Raw genomic sequence first — 27651 nt, 5'->3', positions numbered from 1 at the left:
AGAAATCTCTATGTGGGACAAGAAGCTACAGTTAGAACTGGATATGGAACAACTGATTGGTTCAAAATTGGGAAAGGAGTACGACAAGGTTGTATATTGTCTCCCTGCTTATTTAACTTATATGCAGAATTCATCATGCGAAAGGCTGGACTAGATGAATCCCAAACCGGAATTAAGATTGCCGGAAGAAATATCAACAACCTCAGATATGCAGATGACACAACCTTGATGGCAGAAAGCGAGGAGGAATTAAAGAACCTTTTAATGAGGGTGAAAGAGGAGAGCGCAAAATATGGTCTGAAGCTCAACATCAAAAAAACCAAGATCATGGCCACTGGTCCCATCACCTCCTGGCAAATAGAAGGGGAAGAAATGGAGGCAGTGAGAGATTTTACTTTCTTGGGCTCCTTGATCACTGCAGATGGTGACAGCAGTCACGAAATTAAAAGACGCCTGCTTCTTGGGAGAAAAGCAATGACAAACCTAGACAGCATCTTAAAAAGCAGAGACATCACCTTGCCGACAAAGGTCCGTATAGTTAAAGCTATGGTTTTCCCAGTAGTGATGTATGGAAGTGAGAGCTGGACCATAAAGAAGGCTGATCGCCGAAGAATTGATGCTTTTGAATTATGGTGCTGGAGGAGACTCTTGAGAGTCCCATGGACTGCTAGAAGATCAAACCTATCCATTCTTAAGGAAATCAGCCCTGAGTGCTCCCTGGAAGGACAGATCGTGAAGCTGAGGCTCCAATACTTTGGCCACCTCATGAGAAGAGAAGAATCCTTGGAAAAGACCCTGATGTTGGGAAAGATGGAGGGCACTAGGAGAAGGGGACGACAGAGGACAAGATGGTTGGACAGTGTTCTCGAAGCTACGAACATGAGTTTGACCAAACTGCGGGAGGCAGTGCAAGACAGGAGTGCCTGGCGTGCTATGGTCCATGGGGTCACGAAGAGTCGGACACGACTAAACGACTAAACAACAACAACAACATCAGCTCCAGCGCTTCCCTTTTTGTGAAGGAGAGTGAGCCCTTGCAGAGGATCGGTAGGAAACAAGAATAAAGCTGAGATCAGCACAGGTTCCCCATGTCTGGTCAATGTTCCTTTATCTGAATTAGGAATATGCATTTTATCCAGAACACCAAGCTACCTCTCTTTGTTCAATCAGAATGAAATATTAAGTGAATATTTTTTTCTCAACTATGTGAATGATATATATATTTTCCAGAAAATGGATCAGTCTATTTTCAGTCTATGTCAGTCTGACATGTGCTTATTCATTAGTCCATTGTGTCCTCTTTCTGCGTTAATCTGTGATTTATTTATTTTTTAAAGAAAAGCACAGAAATTCTTAGGCAAATACCCATTTTATTCTAAAGTTGTCATTTTGCAATACATTTTGGTATTGTTACGGTATTTCCGTAACAGGTGTGGATCAGATCAGACCAGTTTGTACTGCAATTTACAGAAATAAAATTTCTCAAGTTCCCATTTCCCTTTACTCCTTTGTGTGTCACACTATATGTATATGTCAAATAATCTTCAGGCTTCCCCTGTTTATTTTTGCTTTCTCAGCTGGTAGGAATTGGTGCAATTATCCTGTCTTGGTTCCTTTTCTCCACCTCTCTATCTCCCCTTTCCTTCTTGTTTCAATATGTGCCTTTCGAGCTCTGATTTTCCCCATGGGGAATTGTGAAGGAAACGTAGTGCAATGCCTCAGAAAAGTAATCTCTGAGGCTATTTTTTTTGCAGGCACAACTTGCTAACGCTGTTCCTTTCGTGAGGCCAAAAACATAATGTGAACCAGTTCTGTCATTCAGAAGCTCTGTCATTCAGAGTTTCTTCCCCAACTTCCTTGTTCAAACTTTGTGTTGGCAGTGCACGGCTCACAGTTCCGGTCCACTCAGGAACTGGCCGGGCTTTTGCTACCTGGCCTAATTTTAAAAAGAGGGAGAATGAGAAAGGAGGGGGGGAGCGGATAAAGTGGGTTCACTGTTTATTTGGTCACTTTTGGTGGAAAGGTGTCCTTCGGCACCTTTGAGGGTGATAAGTCACACACTGAGACTGCAGGGCACCTGGACAGGTACAGAGTGCCATGGAGGCTGAAATTGAAGAAGTTGCTGAATTGCAATTCATTACCAAGCTTAAAACCATGGAGAGACCTGGTCTGAATAAGGACACTGGATTCTTATCTCATTTTACATGATCAAGCTTTCTTTAGCACCTCAGCCCTTGCTTTTTCCTGCAAGACCAATTGCAGTCATTAACAGTCATTAACAGTCATCAACAGGTTTACCACTCCTAACAGCCAATCACCCAGTCCCACCACCCTTCTGAGTAATACCCCTCCCCACCCTCTGACTATACATAAGGGTCGGGTGACTTCTGTTTCAGTGTATCTGAAGAAGTGTGCATGCACCCGAAAGCTCATACCTATGACAAACTTAGTTGGTCTCTAAGGTGCTACTGGAAGAATTTTATTATTATTATTTTTTAAATAAATAGTGTGAGTTATAGGGAGAAGGGTGCAGGGATGGTCTGCAGCTCAGTGGCAGAGTGCCTGTTTTCAATCACCAGCATCTCTGAGTTGGGCTGGGAGGACTCTAATCGAAAGAGCTTACAAAGCAACTACTCTATTCCGAACTTTAAAATGGAAAGCGTAATGCTGGTTGGTGGTCGACAAAAGAGGTTTAAAGACTCTCTCAAGGCAAATTTTTAAAAATGTACTGTAGTATAAACACCAACAATTGGGAAACATTTGCCTCTGAGTCCTCCGATTGGAAAACAGCCTTTACCAAAGGTGTCATGGGACACTCAAACTCAGGACGCGAGGGAGAAATGTGCTAAGAGGAAGGCACGCTTGGCAAATCCACACCGAGATCAACTCCTGCCCGGAAACCAATGTCCTCACTGTGGAAGGATGTGTGGGTCCAGAATTGGCCTCACAATCACTTACAGACTCATTGTTAAAACCGTGTTTAAGGAATACAGTCTTACCTGGCGACGAAGAAGACGAAGAAGACGAAGAAGACGAAGAAGACGAAGAAGACGAAGAAGACGAAGAAGAAGAAGAAGAAGAAGAAGAAGAAGAAGAAGAAGAAGAAGAAGAAGAAGAAGAAGAAGAAGAAGAAGAAGAGCTGGAATTATTGAGCTAGATGGTGCAATGCCCAAACTCAGTACAAGGCAGCTTTCTGTGTTCCTGACTGCTGTCCCTGCCCCAAGGAACCCCAAACAGGTTGTCATTTCTCTATGTGGAGGTGAGCCTCACCTCTTTCCCTCTGCCTCTGGCAGAGAATGGAGTAGTCCACCCCCCCCCCCCAGTTTTTGGACTACAGTTCCCTGCATCCTTGAACTTTGCCTAGATAGTGGCCGCTCCAGGTGCTAGAGCATCTAGCCTAGACCAATAGGAACAGTAGTCCAACAACATCTGGAGGGCACCGCTATGTTGGCTCTCCCAGCCTAAGAAATGGAAAGAATACCCCCCCAAAAAACCCCATTGTTCTGCAATTTGTGTCAGTGAGTGGGTAGCGTCTTTATAGAACGTTTGAGAAATCTCATTGCAAGTATTTTATTAGAATGCATTTTGCCCCTTTCCTGCTGTGCCCTTAATGATAGAAGTTTGTCCTCAATATGCACAGCAGCTTTCATTCTGACATTTCAATCTCGAAGGGAAGAATTCCTTTCTGGCTTCCTTGGAAGAAGGCGCTTGGGTCAAGCTGGTGTGCGTACTTGAAATGCAAAGCTACATGTAGAACATGTGTCAACGCTGTTTTCTTCTTCTTCCCAGTGCCTCAGTCTTCAAAGCAGATATTGTGTTACCTTTCATTTTGCATCTTTCCAGACACGTTCCCTGTAAATGGGGGGGGGCGGAGGGGGAGGGGTTGAGCAGGTGTTCAAACATCAAACAGATCATTACGGCATAAGCATGCATTAAAAGTACAGTGCAGTCTCCCACTGCTTAAGGGAGGGCTTGGATACCACATTTCACTGCATTTCACTGAAGGGTTGAATTAGTGTTCAAACTTTTTTTAAAAAAAAATAGAATTGTGTATTAGTAAGCAGTAGGGAAATCTGCAAGAAAAGATGTAGATGCATCTTCCCTCCAAAAGGAGTCTCTCTTATGCATGCATCATGTGACTAAAGTGAGGTTGCATATTTGTGATTCTAGACCTTCCCCTAACACCCACCTGTTAGGTGTGGATGTAGGCATTGCACATAGACTTTCCCCTACATTCTGGAACCCTGCAAGACAGGGGTTCCTGAACACACTTTCTTGGAAGCACATATCGTTGAATTAAATAGAGTTACTCCTCAATAAGGACGTGGGTGGTGCTGTGGGTTAAACCACTGTGCCGCTTGGGCTTGCCAATCAGAAGGTTGGCAGTTCGAGTCCACGATGGGGTGAGCTCCTGTTGTTCAGTCCCAGCTCCTGCCAACCTAGCAGTTCAAAAGCATGTCAAAGTGCAAGTAGATAAATAGGTACCGCTCCGCCGGGAAGGTAAACGGCATTTCTGTGCATTGCTCTGGTTTTGCCAGAAGCGGCTTAGTCATGCTGGCCACATGACCCAGAAAAGCTGCCTGCAGAAGCGGACAAACGCCAGTTCCCTTGGCCTGTAAAGTGAGACGAGTGCCGCAACCCCAGAGTCATTTGCAACTGAACTTAACTGTTGGGGTCCCTTTACCTTTACCTTAAAAAGGTACATGGACCCCTGACCATTAGGTCCAGTCGTGGCCGACTCTGGAGTTGCGGTGCTCATCTTGCATCATTGGACGAGGGAGCCGGCATACAGCTTCCAGGTCATGTGGCCAGCATGAGAAAGCCACTTCTGGCGAACCAGAGAAGCGAACCAGAGAAACACTGTTTACCTTCCCACTGTAGCGGTACCTATTTATCTACTTGCACTTTGACGTGCTTTCGAACTGCTAGGTTGGCAGGAGCTTGGACCGAGCAATGGGAGCTCACCCCATTGCAGGGATTCAAACCGCCGACCTTCTGATCTAGGCTCTGTGGTTTAACCCACAGCGCCACCTGCGTTTTACCTTACTCCTCAATAAATAGGCCTATGATTGTTCTGCACCTGGAATAAGATTGTCATCACATCCATAAGTACTTCTAAGTAGATATATCAACTAATAGTTGATTTCTTGCATTTTTTGCACACTAATACAGTTTAAAACGCTTCGGGTTACAGACTCCGCTAACCCAGAAGTAGTACCTCAGGTTTAGAACTTTACCTCAAGATGAGAACAGAAATTGTGCAGCGGCGGCACAGCAGCAGCGGGAGGCCCCATTAGCTAAAGTGGTACCTCAGGTTAAGAACGGATTCAGGTTAAGAATGGACCTCTGGAACAAATTAAATTCGTAACCAGAGGTACCACTGTACTTGTTTGCTTATAGAGAACCATCTTTGTAGTTTTTAAAAAATGGTTTGATGGTTCCTGCCACAAGGGGTTTACAATAATAATAAAAAACCCAACAGAGGAAAAGGAAGGAAAGGGTAAATGAGAAATGTATGAACACATACTAGAATTTGGTATGCAAAATACCAGAAGCAATCTTGGTCCCCTCTGTTTCAGAATGGGTGAAAAAAGCACACAAATGTGCCCTGCAAGCCTTTTTCAGGCATTCACCCTAAATGTGAATCAAATACAAGTAAGGATGTGGGGAGAAGTGTGCACATTTTGCTTTCTGATGCTGCTTGCATTGTCCTCCACAAACTGACAGGTGGGTGTCTGAAGTAGGAGAGTTCCTGTACTTACAGATGATCCTAACACATTTTAGAATGGCCAGGATTCCAAAATGGGGGGTGAGCCTCCCTTTGGAAGATTTCCCTCCCAATAAGCACGGGGAATAAATTTGATTCAATTTGTATTTAAAGGTGAACCTACCTGCTTTGCCCTTCCTGAAATGAACTGTGACATAGCCATCCTTCAAATATCACAAATCCAAAATCTTCAGTGTAGTGCTGCAGCACAAAAAAAATGCATATGTCAGGGGGGGGGGGCTCCTTACAGGGAGCCTCCCCCAGTCGTCCTGAGCAGCACTTCGCCCAGCGATAGCGTCAGCAGCGGGTCAGGAGGGAGAGATGAGGACTGGAGCAGTATGGAGGGAGGGCTCCAAGATGCTGCTGAGCCCTTGCACTGACTCAGACGGCCAGTAGAGGAAGGAAGGCTCAGCAACGCAGCGGACTCACAGCAACGTCCCAGCCAACAAAGGGGAGATGGGACACAGCCCCTTCCGGCGCCCCATTTGAGGCACGCACCCAGACGTAGGGCGAAGGGGAGGCGTTTTGGGGTCTCCAAGCTCTTATGTTGGACCAGAAACCGGAAGTCGGTATTGCCAGATTCTGGGAGCGACTAGGCAGTCATGTTTTCTGAGGTCTCTGCACTGTAAATAGTATGCACAATAAAACTCTTAAAGACAGAGTGGACTGGAGCATCTTTACTCAGGAGTAGCCACAACAATCCCCTGAGAACATATATTAGGGTAAAGTATGTATAGGAATGTGTATATTAGTGGGAATTGCATGCAAAAAAAAAATGCATTGTATTTTGAGGAAATATTTTTGAAAAATGTGTATATTAGGCAAAATCGCCTACAAAAAGTCTTTATATCAGGATAAATTCCCACTAAAATGCTGATGAATGTTTATGAGGACGTTAAATTAAAAAAAATCACTAAGGTGGAAATATGGAAAACTGAGGTGGAAATATGGAAAACTGAAATTGGAAAAATGAGAAACTGAGAGATACAAAAATTGACAGTCACCCAACCCTACCTCCAACTCAAGGAGGGCTATTGGGGTGGGGAACAGAGTAGTATACTGTCCTACACCCCCTTTGCTTTACAATCAATATAAACATCTGAAAAGAGCTATTGATGAAGGGGTTGAATACCACATTCTGACTCATTTGTCCAGAACTGGATTTCCTGTATTATGAATTTTTGCAAGCCAAAGTACATAGATTTACAAATATTACTCATGAATTTAATTCGCCACAACGATTTAAATTATTTGTTCTGTGGTAATTTTCAAATATTATGACAACACACTTCAATGCAAATAGTCCACATTTATCCTTAGGTGCTGTTTTCAAATGCTTTAATGAAGATACACATTTTAAAATCACCTTTCCCACCCACTGCTTCTCTGCTGAAATTCACCCCCTTCTTGAACCTACTTTGCTATCTCTCTCTCTCCCCCCCCCCTTTTAAGCAGCCATCAGGGCTTGCTTCTAACATGTAATTCTTCCTCAAGAGACTGCTAGCTAATTATCTGTAATGCATTATGTATGAGTCTGTGGGCTAGTTTGCACCTTGGAGCGTTGGTTAGTGAGTGACAGAAAAGCAAAAGTGTGAAGCAGAGTGTTTGGTGCAGAGATGCATACCAGGAAACAGCATCTATTTCTATGATCAGAAAAAACTCGGGTGGAACGTTGCAGTTGTTTCCACCATCACTACTACGTGTATATTTCTTTCTGGTATTATTCTCTGTGTGTGATAACATGAAGTGGAGGCTTAAACCCTTCTATGTATTGTACAGTGATACTTTGGTTCTCAAACTTAATCCATTCTGGAAGTCTGTTCCAAAACCAAAGCGTTCCAAAACCAAGGCGTGCTTTCCCATAGAAAGTAATGCAAAACAGATTAATCTGTTCTGGACTTTTAAAAACAACCCCTAAAACAGCAATTTAACATGAATTTTACTATCTAATGAGACCATTGATCCACAAAATGAAAGCAATAATCAATGTACTGTACTATAAAATAAATAAGTATTGTAGATAATAAAAATGAAAAAAAAAATGAAATAAAAATTCTTACCTGCACTGATGATAGTTATTATTTGGATTTGTTGGGGGGGTGACTTTATCCATTTTCACAGTCACACAATCAATCAATCAGTAGCTGAACTGGGTTCCACACAGTCACAAAAATGAATTAACCAAAAAAGCCTCTAAAACAAAAATGCAAAATAAATAGCAAAAACAAAAGCGCCAAACTTAATCCGTTCTTAAAGTCCGAAATTTTTGAAAACCAAGGCGCAGCTTCTGATTGGTGCAGGTGCCCCAGAAAGAATAGCCGACAACTGCATCGGACGTTTGGCTTCCGAAAAAAAAAAAAGAAAAGCGGAACACTTACTTCTGGGTTTTTGGAGTTTGGCAACCAAGGCGTTTAAGAACCAAGGTACCACTGTATGCCCGAAGTCGTCCATTTCTGTTCCTACACCCAAATCTCTGAACAGCGGGACACTCCAGGGGTTCCGGTGGCTAACCAGGGTCCAGTTTTTTTGGAATGAAGGTCATTGATGACTCTGGTTTCTTCAGGGTATATGGTTTTATTTGCACATACATACAATCTGAGCACAAGATGGAAGGGCTGACAGGAGACCAACAAACCTTGCCTCTTCATTAGACTTCCAGGGCCTTAGATTCAGGCCATGGAGCAAATTAAGCCTCTGTGTCCCTTTAGCATCCAGCTCCAGCCCAGGCTAGCAGAATGACTAGCCTCTTGGCTTGTTATTTCCCTACCGCTATGATGATGTGAAGGGACATGGGTGGCGCTGTGAGCTCCCGTTGCTCGGTCCCTGCTCCTGCCAACCTAGCAGTTCAAAAGCACGTCAAAGTGCAAGTAGATAAATAGGTACCACTCCAGTGGGAAGGTAAATAGCATTTCCGTGCACTGCTCCGGTTTGCCAGAAGCAGCTTAGTCATGCTGGCCACATGACCTGAAAGCTGTACGCCGGCTCCCTCGGCCAATAACGCGAGATGAGCGCCGCAACCCCAGAGTTGTCCACTACTTGACCTAATGGTAAGGGGTCCCTTTACCTTTACCTTTATGATGATGTGAGGGACGCAGGTGACACTTTGGTCTAAACCACAGAGCCTAGGGTTTGCCGACCTGGTCGGCGGTTCAAATCCTCGTGACAGGGTGAGTTCCCGTTGCTCGGTCCCTGTTCCTGCCAACCTAGCAGTTCGAAAGCACGTCAAAGTGCAAGTAGATAAATAGGTACCGTGTTTCCGTGCACTGCTCTGGTTTGCCAGAAGCAGCTTAGTCATGCTGGCCAAATTTGCACCCATTGCTTTTCAGAAACCATTGTCTGAACACAGCCTATGCTTTCTTCCAGTAGCAGCTAATTTACTGTTTTCCCTTGCATCTAGCATAGATTTAGTAGTATCTGGAAAAGATGCTTGTGAGAGCTTGGAGATTCTGTTTGGTGGAATAATTCCAATGGAAAGGAATATTTCACTTTACCAGCTAAAACATCTCCCAAGGCAGAATGCCATCTTAAATTATATCCTTTCTATTGCACTCTTCTTAGATTCGTCCATACACGTCTGGGGGCAGATAAGGATAGAAACTGCATCCTGTTGAAATCAGTGTCACAAATCTTATTGACTGGAATTGCAATTGTCCTTGTGTGTATTTGGACATTTGAGCAGAAATTTAAATATTGATAATTACCCTCCTTCCCTCCCCCGAACACTTTAAGTAGTTTATTTTTAGTATGAAAGAAACAGAAGGAAATTTATATGTCCGGGAGAAGGGTGGGGAGAGAGATTACATAAAAATGGTTATTGTCAGCTGCCAAGGAGGAAATATTTCATTTGTAGAGCTGGACAGAAAGTGTTCTAGGAAATGCATTCCTTGTGCATTTATTAAGTGCAACTTTCTCTCTTTCTCTTCTCTCTCCCACTTCCTCTTTTTAGATAAAAAGCCTCTTCATGAAATAAAACCCCAAAGTAAGTTCATTTCTTCTCATGTAACTTTTTAACATCTTACTATATAATATTTGTAAAAATAAAAAATAAAAACATTCCTTCCAGTAGCACCTTAGAGACCAACTAAGTTTGTCATAGGTATGAGCTTTCGTGTGCATGCACACTTCTTCAGATACACTGAAACAGAAGAAGAAGAATTGTTGTTGCCAGTGCTTTTTTCTAACAAAAATGTTTAGGGGCACTCTCATTTTCCTACTCATATTGAAATACTGCCCCCAACGAGGCCAAACTTAGATTCACAAAATGTTTAGGGGTATGCACACCCCTGCGTCCCCCCAGAAAAAAGCACTGGTTGTCACACTCCAATTTGCATGGCCATCATTAGAAGGGCACGACAGCTGCGGCATGGTGACAGAACAGCAGGCAGGTGTTTCTGGGAGGTGGGTGAGCAAGCGGCAGTGTCCCAGACTAGTCACAGAGGAACAGACGTGGCAGGCCGCGGCAGGCCCTAGCAACCTCTCAGCTTTGCTGTCGCTGCAGACCCAACACTGATGCCACTCTTTCAGCCTCAGCAGTGTTAGTGGCAACAATGCAGAATGGTGCTGGAGAGCTGCTCCAGCAGGCAAGGGAAATTGAGGTCAAGGAGAAGGTAACCAAAGGGGGTGGGGGTGGGAAGAACACCAAGGGGCAGGTTTTGCAAGCCTCGCCATTCTCTCCTTGTCGCTGCTGCAGGCGATGGTTGCTGAGGGAGACTTCCTCCCCATCATGTCCTCTTTGCCAATGGTGGCGGCAGTGGCAGGGCAGAAGAGGGTGAAAAAGCTTCCTCCTCTTCATTCCCATCTTGCCCATGAACAGTGGCAGTGACGGTGGGATTGTTGAATCAGGGCAAGTGTTGAAGGGATGGGGGGAGTGGAGGATTTTGGGGTGTGCTGTGGGGAATGAGGAAGTTAAAGGACCCCTGGATGGTTAAGTCCAGTCAAAGATGACTACAGTGGAACCTTGGTTTACGAATTATCCTAACTTGGAAGTTAGTAAACTGAGGTGCCCGAGGCCTACCGAGCGTCCGATGCCTTCGGGGAGGCTGGGCCTTCGCTCCGATGCCTCCCAGAGGCCGGGGGCGCTTCTGCGACTGGGCTGCAGTCACGAAAGTGCTCCCCGGCCTCCGCAAAGGCATCAGAGCGAAGGCCCAGCCTCCAGAAGGCATCGGAGCCGGGCCTTCGTTCTGATGCCTCCCAGAGGCCGGGGAGCACTTCCGCGACTGGGCTGCAGCCGCGGAAGCGCTCCCCGGCCTCCGCGAAGGCATTGGAGCGAAGGCCTGGCATCGGAGCGAAGGCCCTGCTGCTTTAGGGGGTGTTTTTACTCATCTAGAACGGATTAATCAACTTTCCATTACTTTCAATGGGAAAGTTCGCTTTGGTTTATGAACAGACTTCTGGAACCAATTGTGTTCATAAACCAAGGTACCACTGTATGGGGTTGCTGCACTCATCTCACATTCAGGTCAAGGAAGCCGGCGTTTGTCCACAGTCAGCTTTCTGGGTCATGTGGCCAGCATGACTAAACCGCTTCTAGCGCAATGGAACACTGTGTACGGAAACACCGTTTACCTTTCCGCCACATCGGTACCTATTTATCTACTTGCACTGGTGTGCTTTCGAACTGCTAGGTTGGCAGGAGCTGGGACAGAGCAATGGGAGCTCATTCCATTGCAGGGATTTGAACTGCTGACCTTGGCAAGCCCAAGAGGCTCAGTGGTTTAGACCACAGCGCCACCCGCATCCCTACAATGCGGAAGTTATGGGTGAGCTGTGAGGGGATGGGGGAGTTTGAGATGAACTGTAGGGAGACTGGCAACAGAGATGGGGTAGACAGGAATGGAGAGTTTAAGGAGTTGTCTGGGGTGCAGGCCAGCCTCACTTATCTACTTGTACAAGTTTAGATAAGTACCGTGTTTCTCATATTATAAGACACATCTTATATTTATTTTTTCCTCAAAAAAACACACTATGGCTTATTTTCAAGGGATGTCTTATTTTTTTCCTCCTCCTGCCGCGGCCGGCATTGCTGCTGCGCCTATCACTATGTCTTATTTTCGGGGTATGGCTTATATTCCTTGAATGCTTAAAAATCCTGCTATGGCTTATTTTATGGGTATGTCTTAAAATATGAGAAACAGGGTACTCCCCCCATTAAACGGTGGCTCAGTGGCATTCAAAGGATAGTTGGGAGCACTTCTGCTCTCTGAAGTGCCTCTCGCCTTCCTTTAAAAAGGGATTGGGCGAGCTGTGAAGGGGTGGTTGGTCAGGTGAGGTGTAAAAGGAGGAAGAGTTGGCCAGGTGTGGGAGAAGGGGACTTGGCAAAGGGGCGGACAGGTAGGTGGGATTGGTGCTTTCACAAAGGTCACAGAATATATCTTCCTTTGAAACAATGACATCAACAGACCTATTCACAACTACATCCACAGTGGATACTGTCGTTGTTGTTGCAACAACATCAAAATCATAGCCACAGAGTATAACACATTATAGTTACTTTAAGATGATGATGAAGAAAACGTTTGTGATTCCGCCTTCATTTCTGTAATAATAATTTATTGGACGGAGAATTAAAAATATGCACCTTACTGGCCAAAAGCCATGTCCCCTCCCTCCGCCCTCATTCTGGGTTTTGTAGCAGAAAATATAAATACTTAACATTTGAGTCTTTAGTAAAATTATATGATGCATTTGTGGGAGGAAAAAGATTTGCCTTAAAAGTTAGAAATGAAGACTTAACAAATGGATCAAAAGCTATGAAATGACTCACATTAATTAAAAAACCAAAAACAACCCACACATAGTTCCTATGTTTGTTAATCTAGATGAAGCCTGAGTTCTTAGTACATAATTTTGTTTTGAAAATGTAGGTAATATAATTGCAGTAGATGTACAGGTGGAATGGGTCTTTGCAACTGGCTACCAGCCAGATAGGGGACCATGATAAAATTGTGACAGGGCAAAGATTAGCACTAGTACCATGAATATCTCCCCCCCCCCCAACCTTTCATTCTGCTTCCCAAATCTGCTCTCATGGGTTGGGAGAATACCCAGGACAGGTTTAGGGGTTGCACAGGTGGGAGGAAAGCAGGAAAATATTCTGCTGTGCCAGGAGAAATCTTTTCGCTCATGGATCCAGCGACTTAGTGCTGTGTTGAGTATAATGCTATACCTGTGGACCTGGCTTAGTGGACGCATCACATACATCATCTTTGTGGAAGGCAAGGCTGAGCGGGCTCGGGTCATGCTAGTTGCATCATGTTCTGAGGAAGAGAAAACTGTTTGTGGCTGCTAATGCTGTAGCATCCCTCCTCCCCATGTCAATATCTATTGTGGAGTGAATGTTTTTTTTGGGGGGGGTGTGTGTTTTGACTCCCTGTCTTTCTGTGGAGCGTTTTATCTTTACATCCTTGTTGACTGCAACTGCAGACCTTTTTGTTTTGTTTTGATAGTCTTGGGAGTTGAGATGACAAGGTGTTGTTGTCTATGCACAAATCTCTCTTTTTTATGTACAGTAACTCTATTTTTTGGAATAGTGGTGCCTAGGGATTTCCTTTGTCCTGAGTGCCCACCAACAATGTTTCCCTTCAGCAAATTCCCACTGACTCTCTAGCGTGCTCACAGTTCTCTTGGTGTAGTAAGAGATAAGGCTAAGCTCTGTATCTAGGTCCAAATCCCAGATAATGAACTGAATCGGGCTGCTTCAGGTTGACTTGGGAATTGGTCAGATTCAGTTGAGGGAGCCCTGAAACACCCTAGGTCAGATCAGGTCGTCCCAGAGTGATCTAGAGCTGTCAAAAGGGGGGGCAGTGTGGTGACGAGGACAAGGGGGTGGAAGCAGGTGCGTAGGCAACTTGATTTCACCTTCTCCCACTCCCCATTTACATGTTCAAAGCCCTGATTAATTGGGATGGGGAGGAAGGAGAGGTACACCTCCTCTCCTTCCTCCTGACCAAATGACTGTCCAAGACCCCCAAGGATTATCTAGTCCAACCCCCTGTAATGCAAAGTGCTGGATCAGACCCTGAATTGGATTGGCCCATAATATAATATAATATAATAATATAATATAATATAATATAATATAATATAATATAATATAATATAATGCAGTGCCTTCTTGCTGAAAATTTTGATATGTGTGCTCTCTCTCCCCTTATTATACTGCGTTGGCTACAGGGGTAGGATATTGTGCCCTGCAACACACCTACAGGGATGGGGATATGGAAGTAATTTGATTTCAGATTTTAATGCAAACCTTCCTATTTGTGATGCAAAAGACATCAAGACACCTGTCCTTCCAAATTTGCACTTCCCTGAATTGTATGACGCTGTTCTCCAGCTGGATAATGTGTATATATTATAGGGTAAAGTATGCATAAAATGGATATATTAGTAAAACCATATAGAAATGCATTAGATGAAATTGTTTGCAGAAATGCATATTTTAGGCAAAACTACTTACAAAAAATGTACATTAGGAGACATTTGCCACTAAGATGCTAACATTTATTTATTTTTAATGAGAAGTTGTTTAAAAACAACAACAACACTAATGCAGAAATGTGGAAAACTGGACTGCAAAAATGATTAACTGAAAGAAATTGAAATTGACAAATTTGTGCATGCTTCCATGGAGGGGAAGGAGTCAGTATTCCGAACTGCCTTTTGCACCTAGTGGGTTCTCAGAGTGGTTTAACAATCAATCTCTCTTCCACAGGGAACTCTGGCATTTGTAGCCCTGTGAAGAAAATAAAGGTGAAGGGACCCCTGACCATTAGGTCCAGTTGTGACCGACTCTGGGGTTGTGGCACTCATCTCGCGTTATTGGCTGAGGGAGCCGGTGTACAGCTTCCAGGTCATATGGCCAGCATGACTAAGCCGCTTCTGGCGAACCAGAGCAGCACACAGAAACACTGTTTACCTTCCCACTTGGAGCAGTACCTATATATCTACTTGTACTTTGATGTGCTTTCGAACTGCTAGGTTGGCAGGAGCTGGGACCGAGCAATGGGAGCTCACCCCGTCGTGGGGATTCGAGCCGCCGACCTTCTGATCGGCAAGCCCTCCTAATAACTCTCAGCTCCCTTAACAGGCTACAGCTCCCAGGATTCTTTGGGGGAAGCCATGCTTGTTTAAGGTGGCATGATGTTCCTTTAGCGCAGATGGGACCCTCGTTTCATTCCTTGCACTCCACGCTGGGTTGATCCTTTAAATAGGTTAATAAACTTCAATGGGATTTGAACAGCCAAGAGCAGGCACTTTTTCTGCTGGGAATTTTCCTCTGGTGTTGCCCTATCTTAGTTGTGGTGCTAAAGCCAAAGAAAAGGTGGGGTGGACTTTAAAGTGTTTCATCATTACCTTGGATGTTTAGGGAAGTTTCCAGTTGTTAGAGTATAATACACTTGACAGCCCAGCAGCACCTAAAATTGTCAGGCTGGCTGCTGTGCTTTTGTTTATTCTCTCCTCATCTTCTGTTTCACGATTGGATCCTTAAAGTGGGCTAGCCAAACTGCTGAGGTCGATTTTAGTGCCTTTTGGTACCTTGGGGAATGAAACTCTTTATTTTAAATTGCGAGATTAGAGATGTGTTATATAAATGCCCCTCGTTGCTTGCTATTGAATGGAACAGGCATTAAGTTTAAGACCACATGAATCATCATTGATGTAAAATCAAAGTCAATTATTAAGATAATTGAGAAGCAACCAATTGTGGTAAATAGCCTTATATATAACTCTCTGGTTGGGAACTGTGTTTCTCGCATGTGTGGACTTCGCCACAGACAAGCAAACGGAGGGTTGAAGAAAGAAGTAGATTGCAGTGGCTTGCAGTTTTGTAGCAGGTGGCGAGGAGGAGAGACAAACAGAGAAATTGTGATTGTTGGTTTCTGCTAGGAAATGTACAGCAAAGCAGAGGAGATGAGTGGCCTGCACAGCTTGTGCAAAATTTTAGTATAAATGAGATAAATAAATCAATTGTGATTCCTAATACATTAGATCGAAATGTTTCATTTTGTGTTTCTTCGCTTCTTAAATTCTCTTCAGGTTGTTAATGGAACTTAATAATGGTTAATTGAAACTTCATTACCGTAAAATGTATTTTGATAGATGTCGGCCAAGTTGGAAGCACAGACCCTCCAAGTGTCCCTATTTTCCAGGGACAGTCTCGGATATACAGAAGCCGTTCCGATTTCTGATTTGATCCCAGAATGTCCCGCTTTTCCTTAGGATGTCCCTATTTTCATTGGAGAAATGTTGAAGGGTATGGAGTTATCCGACCCCTGAACCGTCTGGAGGCAATATTGTATAGGGAAGTTTTTAAAAACCCGCCCCTCCAGATGTTTTGGGACTACAACTCTCATCATCAGTAGCTAACAGAACCAGTGGTGAGGGATGATGGGAGCTGTAGTCCCAAAACATCTGGAAGGCCGAGTTTGCCTATACCTGCAATAAGATGTTGTTGTTGTTTAGTTGTGTCTGACTCTTCGTGACCCCATGGACCGTGGCACGCCAGGCAATAAGATGTATGGGTTATAAATAGTAAAATCATCATTGTGGAATGGGATGTCCCTATGTTCATCAGAGAAATATTGGAAGCACAGTGTCTTGGCTCAGACATAACACCAAATTGTGCTTTGGGGAATATGTGCCACAGGCTTCAGAGTTGCATGTTCCTCCATCCTTCTTCTATGAGCCAGTTGCCTCTCTGCTCTCCTGGTTTGAGACAAAGCAAATATAGCAAACTTTGGCATACATCTGCCAGGTTTCTGATCCTAGTTTACACAGCAAACACAGACCACAGTTTGTCAGATCAAGCAAAATGGGCATATGCTCTGCCTCCAGCCAAGAAAGGAGGGGATTGTCATGTCCCAGTACAAGAGGGGCACAGCACAAAATCAGGAACCAGACTATGCCGTTGTGGTTCTTCCCAGTGTGAACTTCCATTAAGTGCCACCTCCCCATAAAATATCTGATCTTCTCTGTATCAGAAAAACACAGATCACGAGATAACTTGCAAACCAGGCAGTGGAACTTGATAAAGCCACCTTTTATGTTAAAGTTTTGTTGGGTTTACCTAAAGATGTATTGTTTTCCAGGGTGAGTTTAAAGACAGATGCATGTGTATTAAAAGTCAAATTTATAAAATATTGTTGTTGTGCTGACCTAAGATTGCACAATATGTGTGTTAATAATTTATAATGTAATATAATAATGATATTTGTGTTGCCCAGGTTATGACTGAACATTGCTTTTATTAAACCCAATTGCTGTCAGTGAGCACACAGAAAAATATGATTAGAAAAATATCATTTGATGACGCAGCTTTGGAAATATATTCAACCTTAGCCTTAGTCTATATAGGCATCTGTTTTATGCTTTGGGCTTGTTTTATTGTTCCACACCTTCTAACAATAGTTTCCTGGTTGAGGTGAAATGGAAAACTATGGTTTGATTGTGGTTTGTGTGAAGGGAGAAGTAAAGGGAGTTCCGTGCATGAGCAAAGAAATGTTTGTGCTTATCTCAGTAACCATCTGAGCTGCCTCAGTGTTTAAAACTTGTAGTTTATACTCTGCATTTAAAATAAACAAAAACTGTATTGTATATTTTGCAAAGGTTTTTGGCCAAAAGCCCTTCCCTAGTTAGGAGGTCTTCTAACAGCCTTGTGCATACTGCCTTGAGTTTAAGGATGGAATAAATGCATGATATAAATATACCAAAATAAGATACTACTGTTTAAAAAATAAAACCCATCTGGTCTAAAATAAGTACAGAAAACAATATACACACATTGCTAACATTATGTTTCCTTTGCTTTCCACTCTTCCATCAAAGGGAAGTAGTGTGTGTTTAGTTTTGCCTGAAACAATGTTAAAATGAATGTTTCATCAACATTTGGAATTTTTGGAACAAATAAGACTGTTTTGAAATGGAAGAATAATCTTCCCACGAGCATTTCCCAACATGATTCAAATGGGATGAAATGAAGAGCAGGGGTCTTTTCCTAAAGATGGTGAAATTTTGAAGTTAACCTCTTGGGTCCCACAGAAAACCAAAGAGAAATGCATTATCATTGGGGTTCATCTGACCCTCTTATTACAGCCCTTTAGGAAATCTCTAAAGACCCTTTTATTTCCCTTGGTTTTCTCTTGAGTTGTTGGTTTATTGAAGGGCCTGTTGTTTTTTATTGTATTTGATATTGGTTTTTAATATTAGGGGGCTGTCTGTTCAATTATTATCCATGACTTTTATAAATTATTTTTGTTTCTGTATTATTTAATTTTGTAAGTAGCCTTCACAAATCCTTAAGTGCCTGACTATAAATCTTAAGCCATGTTAGATAGATTAGATTAGATAGATAGATAGATAGATAGATAGATAGATAGATAGATAGAGATACAGTCATACCTCGGGTTGTGAATGCTGCGGGTTGCATGTTTTCGGGTTGTGGACCGTGCCGAACTCAGAAGTACCGGAATGGATTACTTCCGGGTTTCGGGACTTGCTCATGCGCAGAAGCGCAAAATGACATCATTCACAGATGCAGCACTGCAGGTTGCGAATTCTGCGGGTTGCAAACTTGCCCCCCGCACGAATCATATTTGCAACCCGAGGTATGACTGTAAACAGATAGATGATAGATAGATAGATATATGATAGATGATATAGATAGCTAGATAGCTAGATATAGATAGATAGATAGATAGATAGATAGATAGATAGATAGATAGATAGATAGATGTAGGTAGATAGATGGGTGTTTTGTTTTAAAAACAACATTTTTTATTTCACATTACCAGGGGCAGGGCCATCTCAGGCAGGTCGGGCTCCCTGGCGCTGAGGCGCGGAGATCGCTCCAGCGCCCCCGCCCTCGCAGTGCGCAGCATGGCTTCCGCACGGCTTCGCTGCGCAGCGCCCCCCTTGCCGCCACCGGGACTGCACCTAGAGCTGGGCCTGACCAGGGGTCTGCCAAGATAAAACCTCAACTTCTAGTTCTTTGCTTAATTAGAAACAGGGTTGTTTGTGAATTTAAACTGCACTGTCTCTCAAAAGCTTAAATCAAAGATGGAGAGCTGGTGGCCCTCCAGTTGTTGTCGGACTCAAACTCCCATATTGGCCAATAATCCGATATGCTGACTGTGGCTGATGGTAGGGTACCAGGTTGGAAAACAGTGGTCTAGACTCTCTAGATACCTTTGTCGATCTCTTTCAGTTGATTTATAGTTTATATTGCTTGGTTTGAAACATTTGAAGAACAAAATTGTACAGAAAAAATCCATTTGTGAGCTTTTCACATGCCCCATAAATGGTGGTGGTGTTTTTTTAAAAACCCTTTACTGTGACATTGCCTAATTGGTCCCACTGACAAAGATTAATGCCTGTTTTCTGTGTGGATATTATATATATATATATATATATATATATATATATATATATATATATAATCAGACAAGCTTCATGGATCCACAACAATCCAATGTCATAATTTACCTTTCATATATTTGTCCATCGTTTCCTACCTACATACCCATTTTCTGGCATAAGAGATTTTCTTGGAACAGCAATGACATTCTGCATTGTTTTCCTTGAAAACAAGCCATACAAACAAAAAGATCTTCCCTATGTATCACTTCCTTTTCTTCTCAATATTTCTCCAGAAGGTTCAAATGAGATTTGGAACACCAGACTGCAGTGCAGCAGAGCTATTCAGATACTGGCAATAGAATTCTGAGGAGAAGTGTGGTTGAGCTGGGGGAAAAGTTATCTGACCCACAGAAATAAAGTCTAATATTTCAGTAATTTAAAAGTGTCCAGTAAGGCAGTGTTTCTCAAACTTGAGTCTGCTGAAAAGGGGCTCTCTAAACTGATTCTTCCTTAAGCTTTTCCCTCAGCTGTACCGCAGCAGAGCATGAGATTTGCACCTATCTGCTGTACCCAAATATGCAGGAATATGGCATTACAGAGGCATAGCTGCCAAGTACCCCGTTTTCCCCGGGAAACCCCCCGTTTTTACTTACCTTTTCCCGGTGGTCCCCCGTACCACTTCGTCTCCCGTTTTTCTCCGTTATTTTCTCCTGCCGGTGGCCATTTTTTTTCTTTCCGATTTGCCCTTCTATGGGCACCAAAAATGGCCACCGCCGGCTTCAAAAGTCACATCTATGCATGTCTGGAAGTGCATAGAAGCGACTTCCGGTGTCGGCGGCAGCCATTTTTGGTGCCCATAGATGGGCGGAGCGACACCGGAAGTTGCGTCGACGCACTTCCTGACATGCGTACAAGCGACTTTCGGAGCCGGCGGCGGCCATTTTTGGTGCCCAGAGAAGGGCAAAGTGACACCGGAAGTTACGTCGACGCAAATTCCGGTGTCACACGGCTGCCGGTCCCAGATTCTGCAGTCCGGGACTTGGAAGGTAAATACAGAGGGAGAAAGAGAGAGACCAAAACATGGTTGTCCCTTCCTAAATCCATACACAAGGATATCTTGGTATAACAGGGGTGGGGTGCCTCAGGCCCAGGGGCTGAATGCAGCTCTTGAGACCACTCTGTCTGACCCTTATAACTTTCTCCAGTCCATGTCCCCCCACCCAAGACACACCCTTCCAGTGCCGGATTTATGTATAAGCTAAACAAGCTATAGCTTAGGGCCCCACTCTCGGGGAGGGGGGGGGGCAAAAGATTTAAAGGAAAAATCCTGGATGTACATTTCAAAAAATATAAGATAAAAAACAAATAAAATAAAACCTGAACACAGCAACAATATTTTGTGTTGTGTAGGCTCCTATGATGTAAGTAATGGGCCCCGCCTGCAACCTGCTCCCTAAAATATCACTGGCTTGCTCATTTCTATATATAGGGTGCCTACATTCTGCATGGATTTTGCATTCTGCATGGACTTTTCAACAATTACTTTGATAAAATACATATTTTGTTATGTGCAAATGGCTTTAGATACCTATTAGATCCATAAATTACCATATAGCATATATCCAACACAAAAAACCAGCGACAATTTGTTGTTGACAAAGGACAGCTGAACATATCAAGGGCCCTTCAGTAGTTTTGGGCCTCATTAAACATAAATCCGGCCCTGCCCCTCACTGACCCTCTTCCACATCCTTCTTCAACTGTGTCCTTGAACTTTGAGGATGACTCTGGTTGCCCAGAAAGAGGATTGGAAGGTGGACATATCTTGTCCTTAGATCTCTAAAAAGGTAGAGAACCAACAAGTCAGAAGCCTGTGTTTCTTTGATCCTTTTCTCTTTCCAAAACGTTTTCTGTTCAAAAGGCTCCCATTAACGCTCAACGAATGCTTGGTGTCCATCGCTGCTTCTTTCAGGACGCAGATGGGAAGCCTGAAACCTGTTCCTCATTTTGCTGCCTTTTCTTCTCTCCTTGCAGACATTGAGAATGCCACGGACATTGCTTTGTACTCAGGCCTGGGTGCTGCTGTCATTGCGGTAGCCGTCATTGTCGTCGGTGTGACTCTCTACAGACGGAGCCAGAGTGAATATGGTGTGGATGTAATCGACTCATCTGCCCTAACAGGAGGCTTCCAGACATTTAATTTTAAAACTGTCCGACAAGGTTGGTAAAGCAGAATGCCACTTTTTGAAAAAGAGTCCATCTTTGCATGCAAAAGGATTCAGGTTCAATACCAAGTTTCTTCAGCTAGGGTGAGGAAAGATCTCTGAAACCCTGGAGAACCACTACTGAGCTAGGTGGACCAATAGTCTAACTCAGGGGTCAGCAAAATTTTTTAGCCATAGGCCGCTCCACTGTCCCTCAGACCTTGTGGTGGGCTGGAGAAGCGGCACCGGGGAGGGGGGCAGCTGGAAGAAGAGGCGAAGGGGACAAGTAGTCCTCCTTCCCACCCCCCAGCCGCTGCACTTACCTTCCCTGGCGCCGACGGCACCACCACCACCTCCGCTGCTTCTTTTTATGGGTAGGCAGAGCGAGCTCGTCCGCTCTGCTTTCTGGCCCTAAGGAGAACCAGGGCGGCGGCAGCAGCGGCAGAGGGAAGATGAGTGGCGTGAAAGGGCTGGCTCTGGAGAGGGGCTGCTTAAAATGGCACTCAGCCAGCTCAGCCCAGCCCCCTTCCTCCTCTAGGCAGGGCAGGGAGAAGCCAGGAGGAGGGAGGGAGGAGGTGCTGCCGTGGTGTGTGTGAGGGAGAGGTGGGAAACGGAATGCCGCAAAAAAAAAATATGGCGCAGCCTGAACAAACAGAATCCCTATGCCGATCCATGGACAGTCCGTGGGCCCGATCCTGAAGGCAATTGGGCCTGATCCAGCCCTCGGGCCTTAGTTTCCCAATCCCTGGTCTAACTTGTTATGTTCTTGTATGGTCATGGTGGGGAAACTGCTTCATAGTTATTATGCCCCAGGTGACACCTATATAGATCTATACTTGGAAGCAGCACAGAAAGGGCTATCATCTTGAATTTAGGTATACACTGCCGTACTAATAATTGCTGCCAATTATGGGTTGGGCCAATTATGTATGCCGTTGCCCCTTGATTAAGTGTACTTAACTTAGGGATTTGAACCACAAACAGCACCTTAATACAGTCTCATTTTAGTATAATTTCTACCAGACATTTTCCACAGGGCAAGTGAATAGCACACAGGTGTGGACCCTTTTTCAGCCCATGGACCACATTCCTTTCTGGGCAACCTTCCAGGGGCAACATGTCCATCCTGGATGGGACCAGAGGTAAAATTGGGCAAAGCAATGTGTCACGGTGGCCGGAGTAGGCTACTTCAGAGTAACGACTCTACACAGCTCTGCATTTTATCTTTTATTGGTGCTGAGTATTTACAGTGCTGATGGCAGTGCTATTTACAAAGACACATCTGTTCAGCTTGAATCAGAACCTCCAAGTGGCTTTTGGCGCGTCTTGCACCAGCATAACAACTTGGGGAGACCCATCCTCTTCCCCCGACGCTTTCTGCGCAGTTCCGGAGTTGGGGGGACTGGTCTGCCCCCCTTCCTTCCCCCTTCCTGTCCCACCTGGGACGATGGCTCTTCTACCCTGCCAGAGCCTTGGACACCACTTCCTGTTTCCCCACTTGAGCTGGAGCTTTCCCTCTTTTCAGCCTCGCTCGGGGCTGGGCTGGAACTCAGGAGGGGAGGGGCTTCGCAATATCCCTTGCCCCTCACACAATGCATACAAATTTTACACACTCACACACTCTTCACTAACTTCCATGCAGGCTCAATCCCCGTATGAGACAGCTGCCTATTCCTGCATGGCAGGGGGTTGCACTAAATGACCCTCAGGGTCCCTTCCAACTCTACAATTATATGATTCTATGTAAAGGCATTATCAGAGTTCAAGAGCATATTCCGTCCAGGCTCAAGGAGGGTGCAAAGGATCAGTGGGGAATGTGACCTGAGGAGAGGATGTGTGGCTGGGGGTGGCCTGGGGAATGTCTTGAGAGCCAAACAGAGGAGCTGGGTGTGTGTGCTTTGGTCACTGGGCCTGAGGTTCCCCATCTTTTTCATATGATGAGAATAAGAAGCACCTGGTTATAAAAGTGTGGGTTTCTTTTACATGCATTTCCATTTTTCCTGGAAAAATCCATTGACTCCATTATTTTAAGTTCTGCAGTTCAGATAACTAAAGTACATCCGTACTTCAGACAGTGGGAGTTCACAGACACACGCCCCAAAAACACTCAAATGCACCGTGTTTAGTCATGCATCAACACACACTCACGAGGTCTAAATTGTGCTTCTTTTCGGGAACAGTCTTTCCTTGAGACTGTAAGGGAGTAATTTTATGTAGTGGGTGAGAAAAGTTCTTTGAATTTCTATCGCTCTCTTTTCTGAGATGGAAACCTTATTGAAGGTGGGAGGAAGTGTTGGGAGATGTGTGAACATAGCCCTGTCTTAATTCTTCCGAAGAAAAATATGATACAGTATTTCATAGATAAATATGTAGATGTTCTCCTCCCCATGGGGCACGCGCCTTGCAAAGCATAAATTAAGATAAGCGAGGCAGAGAGAGATTCACAAATTCATTTGAAATTAAGGACAGCTTGGTATATGTGTCTATTTAATCAGAGCCTGCTTTATTATATAAATGACGGTTGATGTTCTGATATATGTTTATTTCAGTTCATTACCAGAAATGCATACTTCAAATGTAGTTTGCCTGCATGCTTTAATAGCTGCAAATTCTGATGTGTTAAATACCTTTAGAAGCTATCCTAAAAGCTGACATTTTTAAATTGTTTATTCTGATTCAAAGATCGAATCTTTCCTATTTTCACCATTGCTGCTTATTTAACTAGGTATTCTGAAAATTATTGTTGTGTGTGGAGACCTTTTAACCGGCCCCAGAAATAAATTCAGACAAGACTCAAATTTTTGGTTTGGTTTTTGGCAGAATTTAGGCCACAACTTTATTGATTACAAATCAAGTGAGTGATTGCATAGGCTCTGGTTTGACCAGCTTCTTGCAGCCCTGCAGGGAGCGCTGACTCTGGGCACCAACCATAAGTCAGCCTTGGGTGAACACCTGGGACAGTGGCAAGCAAGAGCCCTGCTGGACCTCCACCCAGATGAGCCTTGAGCTCAAGCTCAGGGCACAACCCCGCATGGGGAGACCATGGGGAGATCTGAGCGACTTTATCTGCAAAAAAACTTTGCAAAATCATTGCAGGAGATCATGTGGCCTGTACTGGGCCCCGATGGAGCAGGTGGTTCCGCTAGGTTGTGAACCACCTGAAAGAGTCTCCTGCTGCTGTTTTCCGCAGATGCAATAGAGGCGGCGAAGAAAGTCTTCTTTGCCGTCGCTACCGCCACTTGGTAGGCTCAACATTGAGCTCTAACCTGTGTCCGGTCAGCTTCAGAATGAGTTATCCACCACCGGCGCTCTAGCCGTCTCAGCGATTGTTTCATTGCCCTCAGATCCGTTGAGAACCACGGGGCTGTCTGGGCTCCATGCAATCGGAGAGGGCGCTTCGGAGCCAAACAGTCAATAGCCCTGGTTAACTCCGCATTCCAGCGGGCCACCAGGGAATCGGCTGAAAGGCCATCAACATGGGATAAAGCATCCCCTACCACTCTCTGGAAACCATTTGGATCCATTAGGTGGCGGGGGCGGACCATCCGAATCGGTCCCACCTCCCTGCAGAGGGGAAGGGTCGCAGAGAAGTCCAGTTGCACCAGGTAGTGATCTGACCATGACACTTCTTTAGTTTCGCTTTTGCTTAGTGTCAGATCGCCAACATCCATAGAGGTGAACACCAGGTCCAAGGCATGTCTGCGACTATGAGTTGGGCCAGACTTATTCAGGGACAGCCCCATGGAGGCCATGCTTTCCATGAAGTCCCGAGCAGCCCCTTGTAAGGCTGTGTCGGCATGGATGTTAAAATCCCCTAGGACAACCAAACTAGGTGTCTCCAGGAGAACATCCGCCACAACCTGAAGCAGCTTGGGCAGGGAATCCTTGGTGCAGCGGGGAGGTCGGTACACCAAAAGGAATCCTGTACTGCCCCTATTGCCCAACTTCCAGAACATGCACTCAGAGAACTGGGTCTTCCCAATAGGACGCCTGGTATAAACTAATGACTTCCTAAAAATCACTGCAACCCCCCCTCCGCGTCCAGATGGCCTGTGTTGCTGTGCATAAGAGAAACCTGGTGGACAAGCAGCAGCAAGAACAGGCCCACCTGCTTCATCCAACCAAGTCTCTGTTACACATGCCAGGTCATGTCCTCCATCCACGATCAAGTCATGGATAGCAGTGGTCTTATGGATCATTGACCTGGCATTGCACAGCAACACCTTCAGGTCGTGTCGGTATCCCTTGCTGATTCCAGTATCAGACAACGACTAAACCTGCCTCCTCGGTAATGACATGGTCTGGTCTTAGCGTAACTCCTCCTCCTACCCGTGATCACTGAGCTGGTAGATAGGACAATAGTTTCCATTTTATAAACATTAAAAAAAGGGCACAGAGGCAGCCTAACTGTTCATTCTCTCTCTCACTCTCTCTCTCTCTCACTCCCTCTCCCTCTTCCTCTCCCTCTCCCTCTCCCTCTCTCTCCACTCCCATCTTCTGTAACCTTTTTGTGACCTGTACAAGTTGTTGTGCTTTTCTTCAACTTTTTCTCCCAATAGAAATGAATGAAATAAGCAATAAGCAAATATTTCTGTTTCATTCAGACCTCATTTGCTTGAATTCCCATTCTACATTATACCTTAAACAAAATAAAAATGATGCTCATATTTTTCCTTCTTTTCAAAAAAGGAATGCACACCCCTATTTTTCACTCATCAATAGCTCAGTTGGCAGAGCATGAGGCTCATGAGTTTGAGTCCCACGTTGACCAAAACGATTCCTGCATACAGAGGGTTGGGCTGGATGACCCTGGATGTCCCTTCCAACTCTACAAGTCTATGATTCTATGATTCTGCAGCCACTGTTTACAGGTGAACTCTATGCAAGCTCAATCTTAAGTGTGGTTATTCCAAAATGATTTCCATCTTGCTCTGTGGGACTTCATTCCCAACAGGTCTGCAGAGAGTTACAGCCTCTTGATCAGACAGGGGGGCAGCGGGTCAACTGTGACATTCCCCCACTAACCTCAGTCTGCTTTTAGGGAGTCCACACCTTCCCACTAACAACTAGTCCAGGGATTGGCAGTGCCTGTCACCTTCCTCATCCTTGCTCTCAGTTGCCCTTGTTAGAACTCAGCAGGGAAGAGGGTGGGTAGGAATAGCATCAGAATTAGTTGATTCTGCCTATCACTGGCTCTACCTCCAGCTACTGTTTGAGTTCCCTGCCACCAAATCAGATCATCAAGCTACAGGGTTATGAAACCGGGAGGAGGCAGAATTTGGTTGTTGACACCTGTAAGAAACACAGCCAGCAGCTGCTATCTCACAGGAAATCCAGCTTGCGTGCATGAATATAGGATGAAACAGCCTACAGTAATTCACTGGCAACAAGGGATGAACAGGGGTCAGTTTGGGTTTCTCTTGGTTTCTAATATTTCTGGTCTTCAATTCAGTTCTCTGATTTCTGCATCAGTTTGGGACTTATTTATTTTTTAAAGAAGTCCTCATCAAAATGCATTGTTGTTTTAGGGCATTTCCCCCTGAATCCTTTTTTGCAAGCATTTTCCTGTAGTATAATAATGCATTTTATATCTTGTTTCCACTAACAGATGCATTTTTTACACACACTTTCACCCTAATATATGCATTTTTGTCCACATTATTTGGTTGGAGAATTGCAGATTCTTCTTAAGTTATTAATCAGTCCAGCTCTAGCATTTGATTGCTGTTTGCAAATGATACCTATCATTCTGAATGGAAATAGGACAGAACAAAGCATGAAATTTAAAAATTTGTTGCGGAATTGCTTACCTGCAATGAGATGGGGCTGTGATTTTAATAGCCTGTCACACCCACCCACCCCAAAACCAGTAGTCTTTCAAAGAGACTTCTTGGCGCTTGAAGTTATTTTTCTATAAAGTTTAAGCAACTGATTTAAAGGTGGGTAAGGGCTTAAGTGTAAATCACCTTAAAAGAGTGTGGAGACCAAACAATAGGGTTTTAGAATTTCCTGAATCCTTGTCTCTTCTTTTAAAAATTCCCCCAAGTATTAAGGCAATGAAAAATGAAGGCACTGGAACACACACACACACACACACACACACACACACACACACACACAATCAATAGCCCACCTAAAAATCTAGGTCTCCAATTTTTCAATTTCCTCAGCATTCACTGGGCCAAAGATCTTCCATAATAAGATTGTTAACTACCTTTTGCTGCTTGTTCACCAAATTAGGAAATGAAAAACATAGAAAACAGCATAAACTCAGAAGGGTTAGAAGTAAACTATAATAGGGCAGTCCATGTGGGAATTGAAGAA

At 44.3% G+C, this 27651-nt stretch overlaps 1 protein-coding gene across 2 annotated transcripts in view; it reads left to right on the top strand.

Moving 5' to 3' along the window:
• Nucleotides 1–27651, top strand: part of UNC5D (unc-5 netrin receptor D) — a 405607-nt gene that overhangs the window by 302734 nt on the left and 75222 nt on the right. Inside the window, exons 8-9 of one of the 2 annotated variants that reach the window (XM_060268544.2) lie at nucleotides 9714–9746; nucleotides 21158–21343. In XM_060268544.2, coding sequence (XP_060124527.1) covers nucleotides 9714–9746; nucleotides 21158–21343 — 219 coding nt within the window. The remainder of the gene's footprint in view (nucleotides 1–9713; nucleotides 9747–21157; nucleotides 21344–27651) is intronic. The other variant, XM_035140077.3, reaches the window with a different exon arrangement.

Source organism: Zootoca vivipara, chromosome 14 (assembly GCF_965207765.1).
Source record: "Zootoca vivipara chromosome 14, rZooViv2.hap1.1, whole genome shotgun sequence".
In the NCBI taxonomy this organism is placed as follows: Eukaryota; Metazoa; Chordata; class Lepidosauria; order Squamata; family Lacertidae; genus Zootoca; species Zootoca vivipara.
This window is presented reverse-complemented; position numbering and strand designations above follow the sequence as displayed.